The sequence below is a fragment of the Taudactylus pleione genome, unplaced genomic scaffold (assembly GCF_031769625.1).
Source record: "Taudactylus pleione unplaced genomic scaffold, aTauple2 ptg000861l, whole genome shotgun sequence".
Classification (NCBI taxonomy): domain Eukaryota; kingdom Metazoa; phylum Chordata; class Amphibia; order Anura; family Myobatrachidae; genus Taudactylus; species Taudactylus pleione.
In genome coordinates, this window is record NW_028285263.1 from 1,930,558 (window position 1) to 1,951,629 (window position 21,072).

General features: G+C 44.8%; 1 protein-coding gene across 6 annotated transcripts in view; it reads left to right on the forward strand.

Annotated features, from left to right (window-relative positions):
• Positions 1-21,072, forward strand: part of DCTN1 (dynactin subunit 1) — a 174,050-nt gene that overhangs the window by 49,450 nt on the left and 103,528 nt on the right. For all 6 annotated transcript variants that reach the window (XM_088458877.1, XM_088458879.1, XM_088458881.1 and 3 more), the window contains exons 3-4: positions 4,490-4,568; positions 9,606-9,640. In XM_088458877.1, coding sequence (XP_088315003.1) covers positions 4,490-4,568; positions 9,606-9,640 — 114 coding nt within the window. The remainder of the gene's footprint in view (positions 1-4,489; positions 4,569-9,605; positions 9,641-21,072) is intronic.

The window sequence follows — 21,072 nt, forward strand, 5'->3', positions numbered from 1 at the left end:
ATTAGTCAGTGAGCAGATCAGCGCTCCGCAGCCGCTGGCCTGACCTTAGCTCTGGTGCAGAGGTGGTATTGCTGCGTGTGGGCCTCCCAAGCACGTGTCGGATCCCCAGCACTGAGAATAGAGCTTATAGTCTATGCAAGATCATGGGAATATTTATGAGATTAAAATACTTCATTAGAGTAACATTAGGCGGAACTGACTTCCTGGTAGTGAAGTTTGTCAGTGCCATGAACATCCACATGGAGCCCACCATGTAGGCTGTGAAGTCTCTGATTTAAAATTTTTGTTTACGCAAGTTTGCTCAGGATGACTTCCAGTGCCTAAAAGTGCACTGATGGAGCAGAGCTCCAACGGAAGAGCAGTGAGTCGGAGGATCAACTGTCACACTGCACCTGCACTGACAGTTACTCATTCCTCCATGCACATTCTCGTATACCATGCTCTCCAGTGTTGGTCTCCAGTGCAAAAAAAGGAAGGCTGCAGATGTACTTCCAGGTCCATTCTTTAACCCAGGCAACGACCGGTATCCCAGCTTGTAATATATTACTGGACAGGCCCAGACATGGTCCACTAACCTTGTCTCTAGATACTAAGCCAATGATGGTGTGCGGACCCTCCAACATGTCTCCTTACACCAGGTACACAAAGCTCCGCTCCTGGTCTTCCCACTGACACAACCTTCAAGCCTATATACATGTTCAGTCCATCCCCTGTGCACACAGCCTGTTACATGTGGCGTGAAGGCCTGACAGGACTCTTTTACTGGATGGCTGCAGCACATGACCCTCTCCTGGCACTGAAGAGAGAGTCACACAGGAAGGCTTGTGCGTTATACAGACACTGTGATAAATGGTAAAAGGCGTTTCATGGCATCCAGGGAGCAGCCGTCATTGGGAAATTCAGCTCTTGTCTTCATGGCCTGCACATTGTGGGCCATGCAGGGTTACATGTAATACAATGCCTGTTCCTGTCTGGTATCTGGTGCTTTGGTAGTAAGTGTGTGTGTGTGTGTGTGTGTGTGTGTGTGTCATGCAGGGTTACATGTAATACAATGCCTGTTCCTGTCTGGTATCTGGTGCTTTGGTAGTAAGTGTGTGTGTCTGTCTGTCTGATTGGGGTTTCCTGAGTGGTCACTGACTTCTCCTTGGTCTATTGAGTGGATCTGCCACTCCCACCATAAGGCACAGGTAGAGGTGACTCAGACAGACAAAGACATGATCCCAAGAAATGTACTTTATAAAGGTAATTCTTTTATTATGAAGGGATGCCCGAGGATGAGGCAGGGATGGGATTATACACACTAATAAAGACATTAACACATTAAAATGCATACGAACAGGTTACATGACAGCCCTTGGTGCTCCTACAAAGTTGCAGAGCCTCATTTCTATTCTTTGATGTCCTCTTCTTTACCTTTAAACTAGAATAGGACTTAGAACTGTGCAGACCACGGATGTCTGCTTATACGTTTCTCATGGGAGCCCCTGTAGCACTGAGTACAGATATGTGTGCTGGATCTTTATACGTCTCCCACATGTGTACTCCTATCGCACCAGACAGACCGCGCTATTAAACTGAGTTAGACGAAAGCTTCACAGCGTTAAGTTACAAATATGACCTGCAGCCCGTGTATGTCACAGCACGAGGTCACTGCATGAAATTTGCTGCCAACTGAGTCTCCCCCTCCTAGTGCCCAGGGATCAGCGCTGTTATGTGTGGCACTGTGACATCCCGGAAGCCAGGTGGTTGCATATGGAGTTGGTCTTACACTGATTTGGAGCCATTACAATAATGCAGACTCGTATCTCCGGCCTCAGCTCCCAACGTGCCGAGTTCTTAGTTTTGTGATTCTTCCTTTCTATGTTTTACCGAATATGAGCTGTGAGTGTAGCTTGAGCATGGGGGGCTGTAGGAGTGACTGTATGAGGGTCTGGGCACAGGGAACGCGGCAGGATGGACCCGTCTCATCAGGACCAGCCCGGGTACACGTGGGACCTTAGTTTGATCTGGTCACAAAGGGTTATGTTTGGCTGGCAGGGTGCATGGGCCGAGTAATGACTCTGATATACAGTAATGTAATGTGTGTTACAGAACAGCTCCGGGCGTCTCGACATCAATATCTTGAGTGTATCATTATGTCAGTGTGGAGTTTGTACTTTTCTGCTGCCGATAATAGCGATTGCCTTGTTAGAGCCTTGTTACCAGAGCTGGGCTTTCCTGTATAAATGGAACGCGGTTACTTTATGAATCCTCAGAGCCGTGACTTGCTGATTCCGTAGCGGTCGCTATTACTGCTGTTCTCATTGTTCTCCATCATTTAGTGCTGAACGTATCGCAGCAATAAGTAAGGTTCTGGTCACTGGAGCTTACAGATTAAAGAAGATGTGGGAATAAACTACAGAACGTTTCTGCCTAGATTATGTAACACAGTACTGTACTTTGAATGACATTTTCCGGGCTGACGCACCAGATAAGTTATCCCATAAACTCCAAGAAAATGCTGCAATTTTATTGGATTAGTTTTCTGCAAATATTGATCTGATGGACCCGGAACAGAACCGGACATAGAGCAGCGTCTGACGGTCGCCAACTTCCTGTCTGACACGTGCAGCGTTTATAAACCATATGTGGCTCTGCCATTAACCAGCAGAGAGGGCAGCTCTCAGAGTACTGCCACCTATACTATTTGTGAATAACATAGTGGGGGATTTATACACTGAATAATATCCAGAGTTTTTCATAACCTGTTCAGTGCTCCAAAAATTTTTATTATCTATAAATAGAATAGGACAAAGCAGTACAGATTGCGTCTCCCATATCCAAATATTCCGAAATACGTTTTTTTTGTAGCATGAGTGAGATAATGAAACCTTTTGATTTTTGATGGTTCAGTGTACACAAACTTTGTCTAAGGAACACAATTATTGAAAATATTGTATAAAATGACCCTCAAACTGTGTGTAATAGGTGTATATAACACATAATTGCTCTCTGTGTTTAGATTTGGGTCCCATTCCCAAGGTATCTCATTGTGATATGCAAATATTCCAAAATACTGAATACTCCAATATCCAAAATACCCCTGGTCCCAAGCATTTCGGATATATGTGAGATTCAACCTGTATTTACATTTTAACAACTCTAGTTTACAGCACGTGTCTCCTTGCCACAAGCCTACAGTCCATCAGTAAATATTACAGCACTCGTCTCCCTGCCGCAAGCCTACAGTCCATCAGTAAATATTACAGCACGCCTCTCCCTGCCGCAAGCCTGCAGTCCATCAGTAAATATTACAGCACGCCTCTCCCTGCCGCAAGCCTACAGTCCATCAGTAAATGTTACAGCACGCATCTCCCTGCCGCAAGCCTACAGTCCATCAGTAAATATTACAGCACGCGTCTCCCTGCCGCAAGCCTACAGTCCATCAGTAAATGTTACAGCACGCATCTCCCTGCCGCAAGCCTACAGTCCATCAGTAAATGTTACAGCACGCGTCTCCCTGCCGCAAGCCTACAGTCCATCAGTAAATGTTACAGCACGCCTCTCCCTGCCGCAAGTCTACAGTCAATCAGTAAATATTACAGCACGCCTCTCCCTGCCGCAAGCCTACAGTCCATCAGTAAATATTACAGCACGCCTCTCCCTGCCGCAAGCCTACAGTCCATCAGTAAATATTACAGCACGCCTCTCCCTGCCGCAAGCCTACAGTCCATCAGTAAATATTACAGCACGCCTCTCCCTGCCGCAAGCCTACAGTCCATCAGTAAATATTACAGCATGCCTCTCCCTGCCGCAAGCCTACAGTCCATCAGTAAATATTACAGCATGCCTCTCCCTGCCGCAAGCCTACAGTCCATCAGTAAATATTACAGCACGCGTCTCCCTGCCGCAAGCCTACAGTCCATCAGTAAATATTACAGCACGCTATACTTTTACAGATCACTATTTCCTTTTTAAAATCTCTCTGGATGGAAGACAAGTATTGCTGCCAGACACAGGGTCTCAGACTATAGGAGGTGCGAGTAATAATGACATCATGAAGGCATATTTTCAGATGCTGTCATCACCGCAGGTCTTGTACGTTGAATTGCGTCCGCCTGCATTTCACATGGTAAAGGAACATGCAAAGCAATTCACCTCTAATTACATCGCCCCCAGCTAGTCCCAAAGTGTGCCCATCCCAATATCCATTAAGTCAGGTGTCCTTTCAGACTGTAGTCCCCAAACATGCCTCCCTGTGCCTCATAGGATGTAGTCACACATAGTGATAGGGACCCTGCTGCTCAGTGTTACATGCCCGTACATGGCACAGTCACCTCTGCATTACATTCTGATGGCACCCAGTTACCACGGAGTGATGGCTCCTGTACGTGGTATGGAGAGTACACGGTGTAACCCTGCAGTAGTGTTGTCATAGGTGTAGTGTCCGCCTCACTGTGTAGTCCCGGAATCTAAGGTGATGCAGTTACCTTGTGCTCCTCTGTTATAGATCCAGGTGGTGGAGGACGGAGCAGACACCACGTCCCCAGAAACCCCGGAACCGGCTGCCACAAAGATTCTCAAGAGAGGTAAGCGCCCCCCTAATGCTTCTGTATACCGTGGCTTATTCTCAGGAGAGGTAAGCTCCCTCCTAATGCTTCTGTATACCGTGGCTTTTATTTTTATTATTATTATTATTAATATGGCGCCACAAAGGTTCCGCAGCGCCTTACACAGTACATAAATGAGCACACAAGAAAAAACAGTAATAGTAAAAAACAATGCAGGATAAGGACATGGTTTATAAACATTGCTGCATAGCACAGGCAGCAGGGCCCCAGCAACCAGGTGTTAGGTGCCAATTGGGGAGTTAGGAGTACATGATAGTATAAGTAAGGGAGAGGGATGAGGGCCCTGCTTGTGAGAGCTTACATTCTAAAGGGGGTGCAGACAGACAGGGGCAACACAGATGGGAGATAGTGAGGAAGGAGCATGGAGCAGGGGGTTAGGATATGAGCTGTGGAATGTGAGGGGCAGACAGACAGGGGTGACACAGATGGGGTAGATGGTGAGGAAGGAGCATGGAGCAGTGGGTTAGGATATATGCTACGGAATGTGTATAAGATGACTATAATGTGGCTATGTGGGACTGCCCCGCCATCCTAATAGTGAGTACTATAGTCCCGGCTGCTGTATGCTATGCCATGCTCCTGTGAGTGGGTGCTATGCCATGCTCCTGTGAGTGGGTGCTTCTTACATGCTAGGCCCACCCATAGAGAGGTGCAGCCATCCCCAACATGCAGTGGCCACGCCCCCTCCAGGGGAGCACCCCCGGGATGTTACAATACTATGGTCAGGATTTCTCATGGCAGCCCTAGAGGGGACCGGCACAGACAGGAGGGAATAGGGCTTAGTGGTCCATGGGGGGAGGGAGGTGGGTAAGAGTGGAGGAACAGGAAGGGTGTGTGAGAGAAGTAGAGGGTTGTAAGGAAGACTGGTGAGAGAAAAAAGGGGGAACAGCAAGTGGAGGAGACTAGAGGGGGAGGATAGGGGTGGAAGAAGTAGGTAAAGCAGAGGATTATGTAGACACTGAATAAGGGGGGTGATTGAAGTAAAGGTGTTCATGCTGTGGTAATAAGTGAGGTGAAAACTGGAGTGGAGGCTGTGTGATGTGGGGGGGCTGTGTGATGTGGGGGGGCTGTGTGATGTTGGGGGGGCTGTGTGATGTTGGGGGGGCTGTGTGATGTTGGGGGGGCTGTGTGATGTTGGGGGGGCTGTGTGATGTTGGGGGGGCTGTGTGTTGTGGGGGGGGCAGTGTGATGTGGGGGGGCACAGTGTGATGTGGGGGGGCAGTGTGATGTTGAGGCTCTGTGTGATGTGGGGGCAGAGTGGATAAATGTGGTTAGATATATAATACAGGTAAAAGAACTGCGCTGCTAATGTATGAGCACAGCTAAAAAAGTGATATATAAAGAGAAGCAGGTGAGTAATTGGTGCTGGAATTAGTTACTAAAATAAAGAATGTTAAAGTCGATGGTGAAGCAGTGGAAAGAGGCAATACAGTACAAACAGGATTTACAGTAGCATGAAGGCACAAATGACAATGTACAGAGCCGATCTAGTCACAGGTGTTTTGAACAACAAGAGGAATCAGTGAGGGCAGCACAGTGTATAAGCAGGGAGTGCAGTAAGGAGTTTCCTGGATATACATATAGGGCCTGATTCAGACCCACTCGCGAGCGGCTGTCCGCTCGCAAGTGGGTCGATGTTATGGACTGAGCATGCGCACGACGGAGGGAGCTCCGTCGTGCGCATGCGCCAGACGCGACGAGCGAAGGAAAGTCCTTCGCTCGTTGTGTCCGATCAAAGGCTGCGTGCTGTCAATGTTGATTGACAGCACGCCCCCTTTGGTGGGCGTGCCGGGGGCGTGCCTCCCTGACGGGGGCGTTCCCACGGGAACGCCTCCCGTCAAAAGCCGGCCCACTGACATCACTAGTGATGTCAGTGGCAGTGATTTTGGCTCTGATAGAGCCAAAATCACTCCGGAGCTTGCGGTTGAAAACCTCAACCGCAGGCTCCGGCACGCAATTTCGATGGTCGCGATGGTCACGACCATCGCGGCCATCACAATGCACGCTCGTATAGCCTGTGGGTGGTGACCCACAGCTATACGAGCGTCCAGGAGGACGCTCCATTTTCATGGAGCCCGGCCCTCATTCAGAGAGTGCGCTCTGCTCAGAGCGTACGGCTCTGAATGAGGGCCATAGTACAGCAGGTGATACTGATGGTGAATTGGTTTATTCCCACAAGTATGTTTGATGTCCTTCAGAAAGTGTTCTGGCTTTCAGGATGTTCTCTTTCAGTTTTCCTCCAGCATAACTCCGTCATAGTTCTAAAATTGTAAGTACACTTATAATCTAACACTTTGGCTACTAAAGTTAGTTTTCGTTTCAAAGGCTTTAGCAGCCTAACAGATCACTAATAAGTATAGCTACAAACATGTGTCTGTGTGGTCACTGATTGGGAACCCTCCCCCAGTACTCAACACACACTAGATTGGGATGTAATAAAGGCTAAAGCTGCATACACACACAACGATTTTGTTACCAACGATTTTATGAACGATTTTCTGTCAGATTATCTGTCAGATTTTTTTTAAAGTGTAATGAACGATTTTTTTTGAACTACAAACGATTTTTGCATATTCCCTTAATGAAAATCGTTCAGTTGGTCAGTCTGACTGAACTACAAACGTGAACACGCATGAACGATAATCGTTCATCGTTTTAACTCAGAAAGTGAACGATTTTTACAACGATTAAACGATATCGTTAATGATAATCATTAAAAAAATCGTTGTGCGTGTAGGCACCTTTAGATAAACAAAAATTGAGATGGGAGTAGACCATCACACATTCACCCAAAAAATAAATAAAAAAATCCTTACTTCATTTATAGTAATGTCAACTAATATAACAGAAGTAGTAGATTACCTAAAATACTTTTTTAAAACTGCGCAATGGAAATCAAGGTAACAGCATCTGATGAGAACAGAAGTAGCAGATTACCTGCAGTTCAGGAGAAAGAGACGAGTCAGATCAGTCTTTGCATGGTGAGTCTATAGCTAATAAAACTCCAACATAACTCTGTCATAGTTATTATATTGTAAGTACACTTATAATCTAACACTTTGAAACGAACGCTAACTTTAGCAGCCTAACAGATCACTAGATTACTAGATCATGCCTGTATTTCAGCCCTCAGTATATATTTATGTTGCTGGGAAGAACACAGTGTTTAGATAGTCTCTGGTAGAACTGGGACTAGAGATGTATTTATTTTATTGTCTAACGTTACCCTAATGACTGACTAGTGGCTATGGGTTCCTTACCCACCTGTGTTTCAGTGAGATTAACCCTACATTGCAGAGGTCCCTGTTAGACGCTGTGGCTGCGGCAGTTCTCATTATATGAAGGGGGGAAGGGGGTGTTATAGGACAGTCAGCTCTCTGTGTTTGTACTTGTGCATTGTATAGCCCAGTCATTATATGTGCCCTGCTACCTGCCCTGTATGATGCCCAGTCATTATATGTGCCCTGCTACCTGCCCTGTATGATGCCCAGTCATTATCTGTGCCCTGCTACCTGCCCTGTATGATGCCCGGTCATTATATGTGCCCTGCTACCTGCCCTGTATGATGCCCGGTCATTATCTGTGCCCTGCTACCTGCCCTGTATGATGCCCGGTCATTATCTATGCCCTGCTACCTGCCCTGTATGATGCCCAGTCATTATATGTGCCCTGCTACCTGCCCTGTATGATGCCCGGTCATTATCTGTGCCCTGCTACCTGCCCTGTATGATGCCCGGTCATTATCTATGCCCTGCTACCTGCCCTGTATGATGCCCAGTCATTATCTGTGCCCTGCTACCTGCCCTGTATGATGCCCGGTCATTATATGTGCCCTGCTACCTGCCCTGTATGATGCCCGGTCATTATCTGTGCCCTGCTACCTGCCCTGTATGATGCCCGGTCATTATCTATGCCCTGCTACCTGCCCTGTATGATGCCCGGTCATTATCTGTGCCCTGCTACCTGCCCTGTATGATGCCCAGTCATTATGTGCCCTGCTACCTGCCCTGTATGATGCCCGGTCATTATATGTGCCCTGCTACCTGTTTCTGTATGATGCCCAGTCATTATCTGTGCCCTGTTACCTGCCCTGTATGATGCCCAGTCATTATCTGTGCCCTGTTACCTGCCCTGTATGATGCCCAGTCATTATCTGTGCCCTGTTACCTGCCCTGTATGATGCCCAGTCATTATCTGTGCCCTGTTACCTGCCCTATATGATGCCCAGTCATTATCTGTGCCCTGTTACCTGCCCTATATGATGCCCAGTCATTATCTGTGCCCTGTTACCTGCCCTATATGATGCCCAGTCATTATCTGTGCCCTGTTACCTGCCCTGTATGATGCCCGGTCATTATATGTGCCCTGCTACCTGGCCTGTATGATGCCCGGTCATTATATGTGCCCTGCTACCTGGCCTGTATGATGCCCAGTCATTATATGTGCCCTGCTACCTGGCCTGTATGATGCCCAGTCATTATATGTGCCCTGCTACCTGGCCTGTATGATGCCCAGTCATTATATGTGCCCTGCTACCTGGCCTGTATGATGCCCAGTCATTATCTGTGCCCTGCTACCTGCCCTGTATGATGCCCAGTCATTATCTGTGCCCTGCTACCTGGCCTGTATGATGCCCAGTCATTATCTGTGCCCTGCTACCTGGCCTGTATGATGCCCAGTCATTATCTGTGCCCTGCTACCTGGCCTGTATGATGCCCAGTCATTATCTGTGCCCTGCTACCTGGCCTGTATGATGCCCAGTCATTATCTGTGCCCTGCTACCTGGCCTGTATGATGCCCGGTCATTATCTGTGCCCTGCTACCTGGCCTGTATGATGCCCGGTCATTATCTGTGCCCTGCCACCTGCCCTGTATGATGCCCAGTCATTATCTGTGCCCTGCCATCTGCCCTGTATGATGCCTGGTCATTATCTGTGCCCTGCTACCTGCCCTGTATGATGCCCGGTCTCTGACGTTGTCATTTCTTTCCCGCAGAAATTGCAGAGACGACGCCGAAAGCCAGTAAACTGGTGAGTCCGTCCTGGCCGGTCATTGCGCTGTGTCGGTCATTGCACTGTCGGTTCTTTGCTTATAGCTGAATACAGAGATGGTGGGAATATTATTACTGATTGATCCATCACCAGGTCTTCTATGAGACAGTCCTATCAGCAGTGTTATATCAGTGCAGGGGGCTAGGAGCCCGGTGATTACATAATATCATGTTAGTAATGTAGATATATCAGTGCAGGGAGCTAGGAGCCCGGTGATTACATAATATCATGTTAGTAATGTAGATATATCAGTGCAGGGAGCTAGGAGCCCGGTGATTACATAATATCATGTTAGTAATGTAGATATATCAGTGCAGGGGGCTAGGAGCCCGGTGATTACATAATATCATGTTAGTAATGTAGATATATCAGTGCAGGGGGCTAGGAGCCCGGTGATTACATAATATCATGTTAGTAATGTAGATCTATCAGTGCAGGGGGCTAGGAGCCCGGTGATTACATAATATCATGTTAGTAATGTAGATCTATCAGTGCAGGGGGCTAGGAGCCCGGTGATTACATAATATCATGTTAGTAATGTAGATCTATCAGTGCAGGGGGCTAGGAGCCCGGTGATTACATAATATCATGTTAGTAATGTAGATATATCAGTGCAGGGAGCTAGGAGCCCGGTGATTACATAATATCATGTTAGTAATGTAGATATATCAGTGCAGGGAGCTAGGAGCCCGGTGATTACATAATATCATGTTAGTAATGTAGATATATCAGTGCAGGGGGCTAGGAGCCCGGTGATTACATAATATCATGTTAGTAATGTAGATATATCAGTGCAGGGAGCTAGGAGCCCGGTGATTACATAATATCATGTTAGTAATGTAGATATATCAGTGCAGGGAGCTAGGAGCCCGGTGATTACATAATATCATGTTAGTAATGTAGATATATCAGTGCAGGGGGCTAGGAGCCCGGTGATTACATAATATCATGTTAGTAATGTAGATATATCAGTGCAGGGGGCTAGGAGCCCGGTGATTACATAATATCATGTTAGTAATGTAGATATATCAGTGCAGGGGGCTAGGAGCCCGGTGATTACATAATATCATGTTAGTAATGTAGATATATCAGTGCAGGGGGCTAGGAGCCCGGTGATTACATAATATCATGTTAGTAATGTAGATATATCAGTGCAGGGGGCTAGGAGCCCGGTGATTACATAATATCATGTTAGTAATGTAGATATATCAGTGCAGGGGGCTAGGAGCCCGGTGATTACATAATATCATGTTAGTAATGTAGATATATCAGTGCAGGGGGCTAGGAGCCCGGTGATTACATAATATCATGTTAGTAATGTAGATATATCAGTGCAGGGAGCTAGGAGCCCGGTGATTACATAATATCATGTTAGTAATGTAGATATATCAGTGCAGGGGGCTAGGAGCCCGGTGATTACATAATATCATGTTAGTAATGTAGATATATCAGTGCAGGGGGCTAGGAGCCCGGTGATTACATAATATCATGTTAGTAATGTAGATCTATCAGTGCAGGGGGCTAGGAGCCCGGTGATTACATAATATCATGTTAGTAATGTAGATATATCCGTGCAGGGAGCTAGGAGCCCGGTGATTACATAATATCATGTTAGTAATGTAGATATATCAGTGCAGGGAGCTAGGAGCCCGGTGATTACATAATATCATGTTAGTAATGTAGATATATCAGTGCAGGGGGCTAGGAGCCCGGTGATTACATAATATCATGTTAGTAATGTAGATATATCAGTGCAGGGGGCTAGGAGCCCGGTGATTACATAATATCATGTTAGTAATGTAGATATATCAGTGCAGGGAGCTAGGAGCCCGGTGATTACATAATATCATGTTAGTAATGTAGATATATCAGTGCAGGGGGCTAGGAGCCCGGTGATTACATAATATCATGTTAGTAATGTAGATATATCAGTGCAGGGGGCTAGGAGCCCGGTGATTACATAATATCATGTTAGTAATGTAGATATATCAGTGCAGGGGGCTAGGAGCCCGGTGATTACATAATATCATGTTAGTAATGTAGATATATCAGTGCAGGGGGCTAGGAGCCCGGTGATTACATAATATCATGTTAGTAATGTAGATATATCAGTGCAGGGGGCTAGGAGCCCGGTGATTACATAATATCATGTTAGTAATGTAGATCTATCAGTGCAGGGGGCTAGGAGCCCGGTGATTACATAATATCATGTTAGTAATGTAGATCTATCAGTGCAGGGGGCTAGGAGCCCGGTGATTACATAATATCATGTTAGTAATGTAGATCTATCAGTGCAGGGGGCTAGGAGCCCGGTGATTACATAATATCATGTTAGTAATGTAGATCTATCAGTGCAGGGGGCTAGGAGCCCGGTGATTACATAATATCATGTTAGTAATGTAGATCTATCAGTGCAGGGGGCTAGGAGCCCGGTGATTACATAATATCATGTTAGTAATGTAGATCTATCAGTGCAGGGGGCTAGGAGCCCGGTGATTACATAATATCATGTTAGTAATGTAGATCTATCAGTGCAGGGGGCTAGGAGCCCGGTGATTACATAATATCATGTTAGTAATGTAGATCTATCAGTGCAGGGAGCTAGGAGCCCGGTGATTACATAATATCATGTTAGTAATGTAGATCTATCAGTGCAGGGAGCTAGGAGCCCGGTGATTACATAATATCATGTTAGTAATGTAGATATATCAGTGCAGGGGGCTAGGAGCCCGGTGATTACATAATATCATGTTAGTAATGTAGATCTATCAGTGCAGGGAGCTAGGAGCCCGGTGATTACATAATATCATGTTAGTAATGTAGATCTATCAGTGCAGGGAGCTAGGAGCCCGGTGATTACATAATATCATGTTAGTAATGTAGATATATCAGTGCAGGGAGCTAGGAGCCCGGTGATTACATAATATCATGTTAGTAATGTAGATCTATCAGTGCAGGGGGCTAGGAGCCCGGTGATTACATAATATCATGTTAGTAATGTAGATATATCAGTGCAGGGAGCTAGGAGCCCGGTGATTACATAATATCATGTTAGTAATGTAGATATATCAGTGCAGGGAGCTAGGAGCCCGGTGATTACATAATATCATGTTAGTAATGTAGATATATCAGTGCAGGGAGCTAGGAGCCCGGTGATTACATAATATCATGTTAGTAATGTAGATATATCAGTGCAGGGAGCTAGGAGCCCGGTGATTACATAATATCATGTTAGTAATGTAGATATATCAGTGCAGGGAGCTAGGAGCCCGGTGATTACATAATATCATGTTAGTAATGTAGATATATCAGTGCAGGGAGCTAGGAGCCCGGTGATTACATAATATCATGTTAGTAATGTAGATATATCAGTGCAGGGAGCTAGGAGCCCGGTGATTACATAATATCATGTTAGTAATGTAGATATATCAGTGCAGGGAGCTAGGAGCCCGGTGATTACATAATATCATGTTAGTAATGTAGATCTATCAGTGCAGGGAGCTAGGAGCCCGGTGATTACATAATATCATGTTAGTAATGTAGATATATCAGTGCAGGGAGCTAGGAGCCCGGTGATTACATAATATCATGTTAGTAATGTAGATATATCAGTGCAGGGAGCTAGGAGCCCGGTGATTACATAATATCATGTTAGTAATGTAGATATATCAGTGCAGGGGGCTAGGAGCCCGGTGATTACATAATATCATGTTAGTAATGTAGATATATCAGTGCAGGGGGCTAGGAGCCCGGTGATTACATAATATCATGTTAGTAATGTAGATATATCAGTGCAGGGAGCTAGGAGCCCGGTGATTACATAATATCATGTTAGTAATGTAGATCTATCAGTGCAGGGAGCTAGGAGCCCGGTGATTACATAATATCATGTTAGTAATGTAGATATATCAGTGCAGGGAGCTAGGAGCCCGGTGATTACATAATATCATGTTAGTAATGTAGATATATCAGTGCAGGGAGCTAGGAGCCCGGTGATTACATAATATCATGTTAGTAATGTAGATATATCAGTGCAGGGAGCTAGGAGCCCGGTGATTACATAATATCATGTTAGTAATGTAGATCTATCAGTGCAGGGAGCTAGGAGCCCGGTGATTACATAATATCATGTTACTAATGTAGATATATCAGTGCAGGGAGCTAGGAGCCCGGTGATTACATAATATCATGTTAGTAATGTAGATATATCAGTGCAGGGAGCTAGGAGCCCGGTGATTACATAATATCATGTTAGTAATGTAGATATATCAGTGCAGGGAGCTAGGAGCCCGGTGATTACATAATATCATGTTAGTAATGTAGATATATCAGTGCAGGGAGCTAGGAGCCCGGTGATTACATAATATCATGTTAGTAATGTAGATATATCAGTGCAGGGAGCTAGGAGCCCGGTGATTACATAATATCATGTTAGTAATGTAGATATATCAGTGCAGGGAGCTAGGAGCCCGGTGATTACATAATATCATGTTAGTAATGTAGATATATCAGTGCAGGGAGCTAGGAGCCCGGTGATTACATAATATCATGTTAGTAATGTAGATATATCAGTGCAGGGAGCTAGGAGCCCGGTGATTACATAATATCATGTTAGTAATGTAGATCTATCAGTGCAGGGAGCTAGGAGCCCGGTGATTACATAATATCATGTTAGTAATGTAGATATATCAGTGCAGGGAGCTAGGAGCCCGGTGATTACATAATATCATGTTAGTAATGTAGATATATCAGTGCAGGGAGCTAGGAGCCCGGTGATTACATAATATCATGTTAGTAATGTAGATATATCAGTGCAGGGAGCTAGGAGCCCGGTGATTACATAATATCATGTTAGTAATGTAGATATATCAGTGCAGGGGGCTAGGAGCCCGGTGATTACATAATATCATGTTAGTAATGTAGATCTATCAGTGCAGGGAGCTAGGAGCCCGGTGATTACATAATATCATGTTAGTAATGTAGATATATCAGTGCAGGGAGCTAGGAGCCCGGTGATTACATAATATCATGTTAGTAATGTAGATATATCAGTGCAGGGGGCTAGGAGCCCGGTGATTACATAATATCATGTTAGTAATGTAGATCTATCAGTGCAGGGAGCTAGGAGCCCGGTGATTACATAATATCATGTTAGTAATGTAGATCTATCAGTGCAGGGGGCTAGGAGCCCGGTGATTACATAATATCATGTTAGTAATGTAGATATATCAGTGCAGGGGGCTAGGAGCCCGGTGATTACATAATATCATGTTAGTAATGTAGATCTATCAGTGCAGGGGGCTAGGAGCCCGGTGATTACATAAAATCATGTTAGTAATGTAGATCTATCAGTGCAGGGGGCTAGGAGCCCGGTGATTACATAATATCATGTTAGTAATGTAGATCTATCAGTGCAGGGAGCTAGGAGCCCGGTGATTACATAATATCATGTTAGTAATGTAGATCTATCAGTGCAGGGGGCTAGGAGCCCGGTGATTACATAATATCATGTTAGTAATGTAGATATATCAGTGCAGGGAGCTAGGAGCCCGGTGATTACATAATATCATGTTAGTAATGTAGATCTATCAGTGCAGGGGGCTAGGAGCCCGGTGATTACATAATATCATGTTACTAATGTAGATCTATCAGTGCAGGGGGCTAGGAGCCCGGTGATTACATAATATCATGTTAGTAATGTAGATATATCAGTGCAGGGAGCTAGGAGCCCGGTGATTACATAATATCATGTTAGTAATGTAGATCTATCAGTGCAGGGGGCTAGGAGCCCGGTGATTACATAATATCATGTTAGTAATGTAGATCTATCAGTGCAGGGGGCTAGGAGCCCGGTGATTACATAATATCATGTTAGTAATGTAGATCTATCAGTGCAGGGAGCTAGGAGCCCGGTGATTACATAATATCATGTTAGTAATGTAGATCTATCAGTGCAGGGAGCTAGGAGCCCGGTGATTACATAATATCATGTTAGTAATGTAGATATATCAGTGCAGGGAGCTAGGAGCCCGGTGATTACATAATATCATGTTAGTAATGTAGATATATCAGTGCAGGGAGCTAGGAGCCCGGTGATTACATAATATCATGTTAGTAATGTAGATATATCAGTGCAGGGAGCTAGGAGCCCGGTGATTACATAATATCATGTTAGTAATGTAGATATATCAGTGCAGGGAGCTAGGAGCCCGGTGATTACATAATATCATGTTAGTAATGTAGATCTATCAGTGCAGGGAGCTAGGAGCCCGGTGATTACATAATATCATGTTAGTAATGTAGATATATCAGTGCAGGGAGCTAGGAGCCCGGTGATTACATAATATCATGTTAGTAATGTAGATCTATCAGTGCAGGGAGCTAGGAGCCCGGTGATTACATAATATCATGTTAGTAATGTAGATCTATCAGTGCAGGGGGCTAGGAGCCCGGTGATTACATAATATCATGTTAGTAATGTAGATCTATCAGTGCAGGGGGCTAGGAGCCCGGTGATTACATAATATCATGTTAGTAATGTAGATATATCAGTGCAGGGGGCTAGGAGCCCGGTGATTACATAATATCATGTTAGTAATGTAGATCTATCAGTGCAGGGAGCTAGGAGCCCGGTGATTACATAATATCATGTTAGTAATGTAGATATATCAGTGCAGGGAGCTAGGAGCCCGGTGATTACATAATATCATGTTAGTAATGTAGATCTATCAGTGCAGGGAGCTAGGAGCCCGGTGATTACATAATATCATGTTAGTAATGTAGATCTATCAGTGCAGGGAGCTAGGAGCCCGGTGATTACATAATATCATGTTAGTAATGTAGATATATCAGTGCAGGGAGCTAGGAGCCCGGTGATTACATAATATCATGTTAGTAATGTAGATATATCAGTGCAGGGAGCTAGGAGCCCGGTGATTACATAATATCATGTTAGTAATGTAGATCTATCAGTGCAGGGAGCTAGGAGCCCGGTGATTACATAATATCATGTTACTAATGTAGATCTATCAGTGCAGGGGGCTAGGAGCCCGGTGATTACATAATATCATGTTAGTAATGTAGATCTATCAGTGTTTTGGAGAGAATATTGCCAGGCATAAGAAGTCTTCATATCTGTTTCATGATGTCTGCTAATAACGTGTCTTACATAGGATACCCTGGCACCTGTACCTGAGTTACTCCCTAGTGCCATCACCCCCCCATACCCCGTTACCTCCCCATTATCACAAAACAATCAAGTGCGGCTTACACACATGCGCAGTGGCAAACAGGTGCCAAGAAATCCGTCATTGTGTCCACTTCATTCAGCTGCAAAGTCTTTCTCACTTTAGGGGATTTTGTCTTTTTCTTACTACCCCAATGATATGTGAGTGAACAGAGCAGACAAACTGACCTATTTATCAACTTCTGAAGAACATTCTCTATGACATCAGTTATCCATGACGGGGAAGGGCACATAAATGGTCCCAGCAACAACACAAATATTTTCCATTATTAAAAAAAATAAAATAAAATTGTTATTCCTAAATAGAGAAAAATACGGGCGGAATGAGGAAAAGTGTGGGTGTAAGGGAAGAGGGGACGAGGAGCCGGGTGCCTTCTCCCACCAACGGCCACAGTAGCGTAATATCGCCAGCATCTGATAATAAAAGGAGGGGGATCTACAGCCATATTATTAGCAAAAGCGGGGCAACTGCGAGCAGTGAGAGAGCGTTCACATGTAGTAACCAAGGGTTCCAGGGTGCAGCGAACTGTTTGTGTCACACAAAATGCTTGTCCTATATTCTATATAGTAAGCTGACCAAGCGCTAGCAATCCGCATAGAGAGAATGTCAGTCAGGAGTTATACGGTAAGGATTACGCGCACGGCAGCTGATCAATGTTCGATGTTATTAGCATCTGTCCCTTACACAGGGAACAAGTAAAATATATGCAGTCACCTAATAAATCCAGGATCAGATCTCTTACCTGTGGCCAGAGACTGTCATTACTTTCAGCAAGTTCATGATAATTGATTGAGCTTCTTTCTGCCGGGTTCTGGGCCCCAGTTCCTCCTCGTTCCCATGGTCCTCTCATCCTCCCATCTATGGAATTGAGCCCCTGGCTGGAATAAGGAGTGTAATAGGCTTTTTATATTATCCAGGACCACTCATTATCTGTGGGAATGTCTGTACCTGTAATACGCCTCAGATCATGTCCGGTCCAGCCCTGGCCGTTACTCATACCCGCGTTCCGAGCTCAAGGACCCCTCCCCTGTTCCCAGTGACCAGCACTAGGAGCTGCACAGAAGAGAACAGGGAGCCTGGGGGACTAGTACAAGAAATCTGTATCTATATTATATTATTTATTATAATTATTAATTGTGCTTCAGCTACCGGTGAGTTTAGTGTTATTGTGGAGATATAATGTCTTACAGTAAGAATACAGCGATAAGTTACAGTTAGTGATCACTATGTACTATAGGTACGAGTAAGTGTGTTACTTACAGGACACGTTTGCTTTATCTGACTATAAGAAGTACATTGCAGAGAGGTCTCAGATGCCGTTCTGTGTCAGAGATCAGACACCAGAGAGACCAGCAATGAAAGCCGAGTGTAAGCTGAGCGAGCCCAGTGCTGCCCCCCACTCACAGCAGGTAGAATACTCAGTATAGGGGTATAAGTATGTATATATGTAGTCACTGTATAGGGAGCGCTGAGTTCCGTCTCTCACACACAGTCCCTCCTATTGCACGTTATTGTAGTGACCTCAGTATAGGGGTATAAGTATGTATATATGTAGTCACTGTATAGGGAGCGCTGAGTTCCGTCTCTCACACACACAGTCGCTCTTATTGCACGTTATTGTAGTGATCTCAGTATAGGGGTATAAGTATGTATATGTGTAGTCACTGTATAGGGAGCGCTGAGTTCCGTCTCTCTCACACACAGTCCCTCTTATGGCACGTTATTGTAGTGATCTCAGTATAGGGGTATAAGTATGTATATATGTAGTCACTGTATAGGGAGCGCTGAGTTCCGTCTCTCACACACAGTCCCTATTATTGCACGTTATTGTAGTGACCTCAGTATAGGGGTATAAGTATGTATATGTGTAGTCACTGTATAGGGAGCGCTGAGTTCCGTCTCTCACACACACAGTCGCTCCTATTGCACGTTATTGTAGTGATCTCAGTATAGGGGTATAAGTATGTATATATGTAGTCACTGTATAGGGAGCGCTGAGTTCCGTCTCTCACACACAGTCCCTATTATTGCACGTTATTGTAGTGACCTCAGTATAGGGGTATAAGTATGTATATGTGTAGTCACTGTATAGGGAGCGCTGAGTTCCGTCTCTCACACACAGTCCCTCTTATTGCACGTTATTGTAGTGACCTCAGTATAGGGTATAAGTATGTATATGTGTAGTCACTGTATAGGGAGCGCTGAGTTCCGTCTCTCTCACACAGTCCCTATTATTGCACGTTATTGTAGTGATCTCAGTATAGGGGTATAAGTATGTATATGTGTAGTCACTGTATAGGGAGCGCTGAGTTCCGTCTCTCTCACACAGTCCCTCTTATTGCACGTTATTGTAGTGATCTCAGTATAGGGGTATAAGTATGTATATGTGTAGTCACTGTATAGGGAGCGCTGAGTTCCGTCTCTCTCACACAGTCCCTCTTATTGCACGTTATTGTAGTGATCTCAGTATAGGGGTATAAGTATGTATATGTGTAGTCACTGTATAGGGAGCGCTGAGTTCCGTCTCTCACACACACAGTCGCTCCTATTGCACGTTATTGTAGTGATCTCAGTATAGGGGTATAAGTATGTATATGTGTAGTCACTGTATAGGGAGCGCTGAGTTCCGTCTCACACACAGTCCCTATTATTGCACGTTATTGTAGTGACCTCAGTATAGGGGTATAAGTATGTATATATGTGTAGTCACTGTATAGGGAGCGCTGAGTTCCGTCTCTCTCACACACAGTCCCTATTATTGCACGTTATTGTAGTGATCTCAGTATAGGGGTATAAGTATGTATATATGTATCACTGTATAGGGAGCGCTGAGTTCCGTCTCTAACACACAGTCCCTATTATTGCACGTTATTCTAGTGATCTCAGTATAGGGTATAAGTATGTATATATGTAGTCACTGTATAGGGAGCGCTGAGTTCCGTCTCTCTCACACACACAGTCGCTCCTATTGCACGTTATTGTAGTGACCTCAGTATAGGGGTATAAGTATGTATATATGTAGTCACTGTATAGGGAGCGCTGAGTTCCGTCTCTCACACACAGTCCCTATTATTGCACGTTATTGTAGTGACCTCAGTATAGGGGTATAAGTATGTATATGTGTAGTCACTGTATAGGGAGCGCTGAGTTCCGTCTCTCACACACAGTCCCTCTTATTGCACGTTATTGTAGTGACCTCAGTATAGGGTATAAGTATGTATATGTGTAGTCACTGTATAGGGAGCGCTGAGTTCCGTCTCTCACACACAGTCCCTATTATTGCACGTTATTGTAGTGATCTCAGTATAGGGGTATAAGTATGTATATGTGTAGTCACTGTATAGGGAGCGCTGAGTTCCGTCTCTCACACACAGTCCCTATTATTGCACGTTATTGTAGTGATCTCAGTATAGGGGTATAAGTATGTATATGTGTAGTCACTGTATAGGGAGCGCTGAGTTCCGTCTCTCACACACACAGTCGCTCCTATTGCACGTTATTGTAGTGATCTCAGTATAGGGGTATAAGTATGTATATGTGTAGTCACTGTATAGGGAGCGCTGAGTTCCGTCTCACACACACAGTCCCTATTATTGCACGTTATTGTAGTGATCTCAGTATAGGGGTATAAGTATGTATATATGTAGTCACTGTATAGGGAGCGCTGAGTTCCGTCTCTCACACACACAGTCCCTCTTATTGCACGTTATTGTAGTGATCTCAGTATAGGGGTATAAGTATGTATATGTGTAGTCACTGTATAGGGAGCGCTGAGTTCCGTCTCTCACACACACAGTCCCTCTTATGGCACGTTATTGTAGTGATCTCAGTATAGGGGTATAAGTATGTATATGTGTAGTCACTGTATAGGGAGCGCTGAGTTCCGTCTCTCACACACAGTCCCTCTTATTGCACGTTATTGTAGTGACCTCAGTATAGGGGTATAAGTATGTATATATGTAGTCACTGTATAGGGAGCGCTGAGTTCCGTCTCTCACACACACAGTCCCTCTTATGGCACGTTATTGTAGTGATCTCAGTATAGGGGTATAAGTATGTATATGTGTAGTCACTGTATAGGGAGCGCTGAGTTCCGTCTCTCACACACAGTCCCTCTTATTGCACGTTATTGTAGTGACCTCAGTATAGGGGTATAAGTATGTA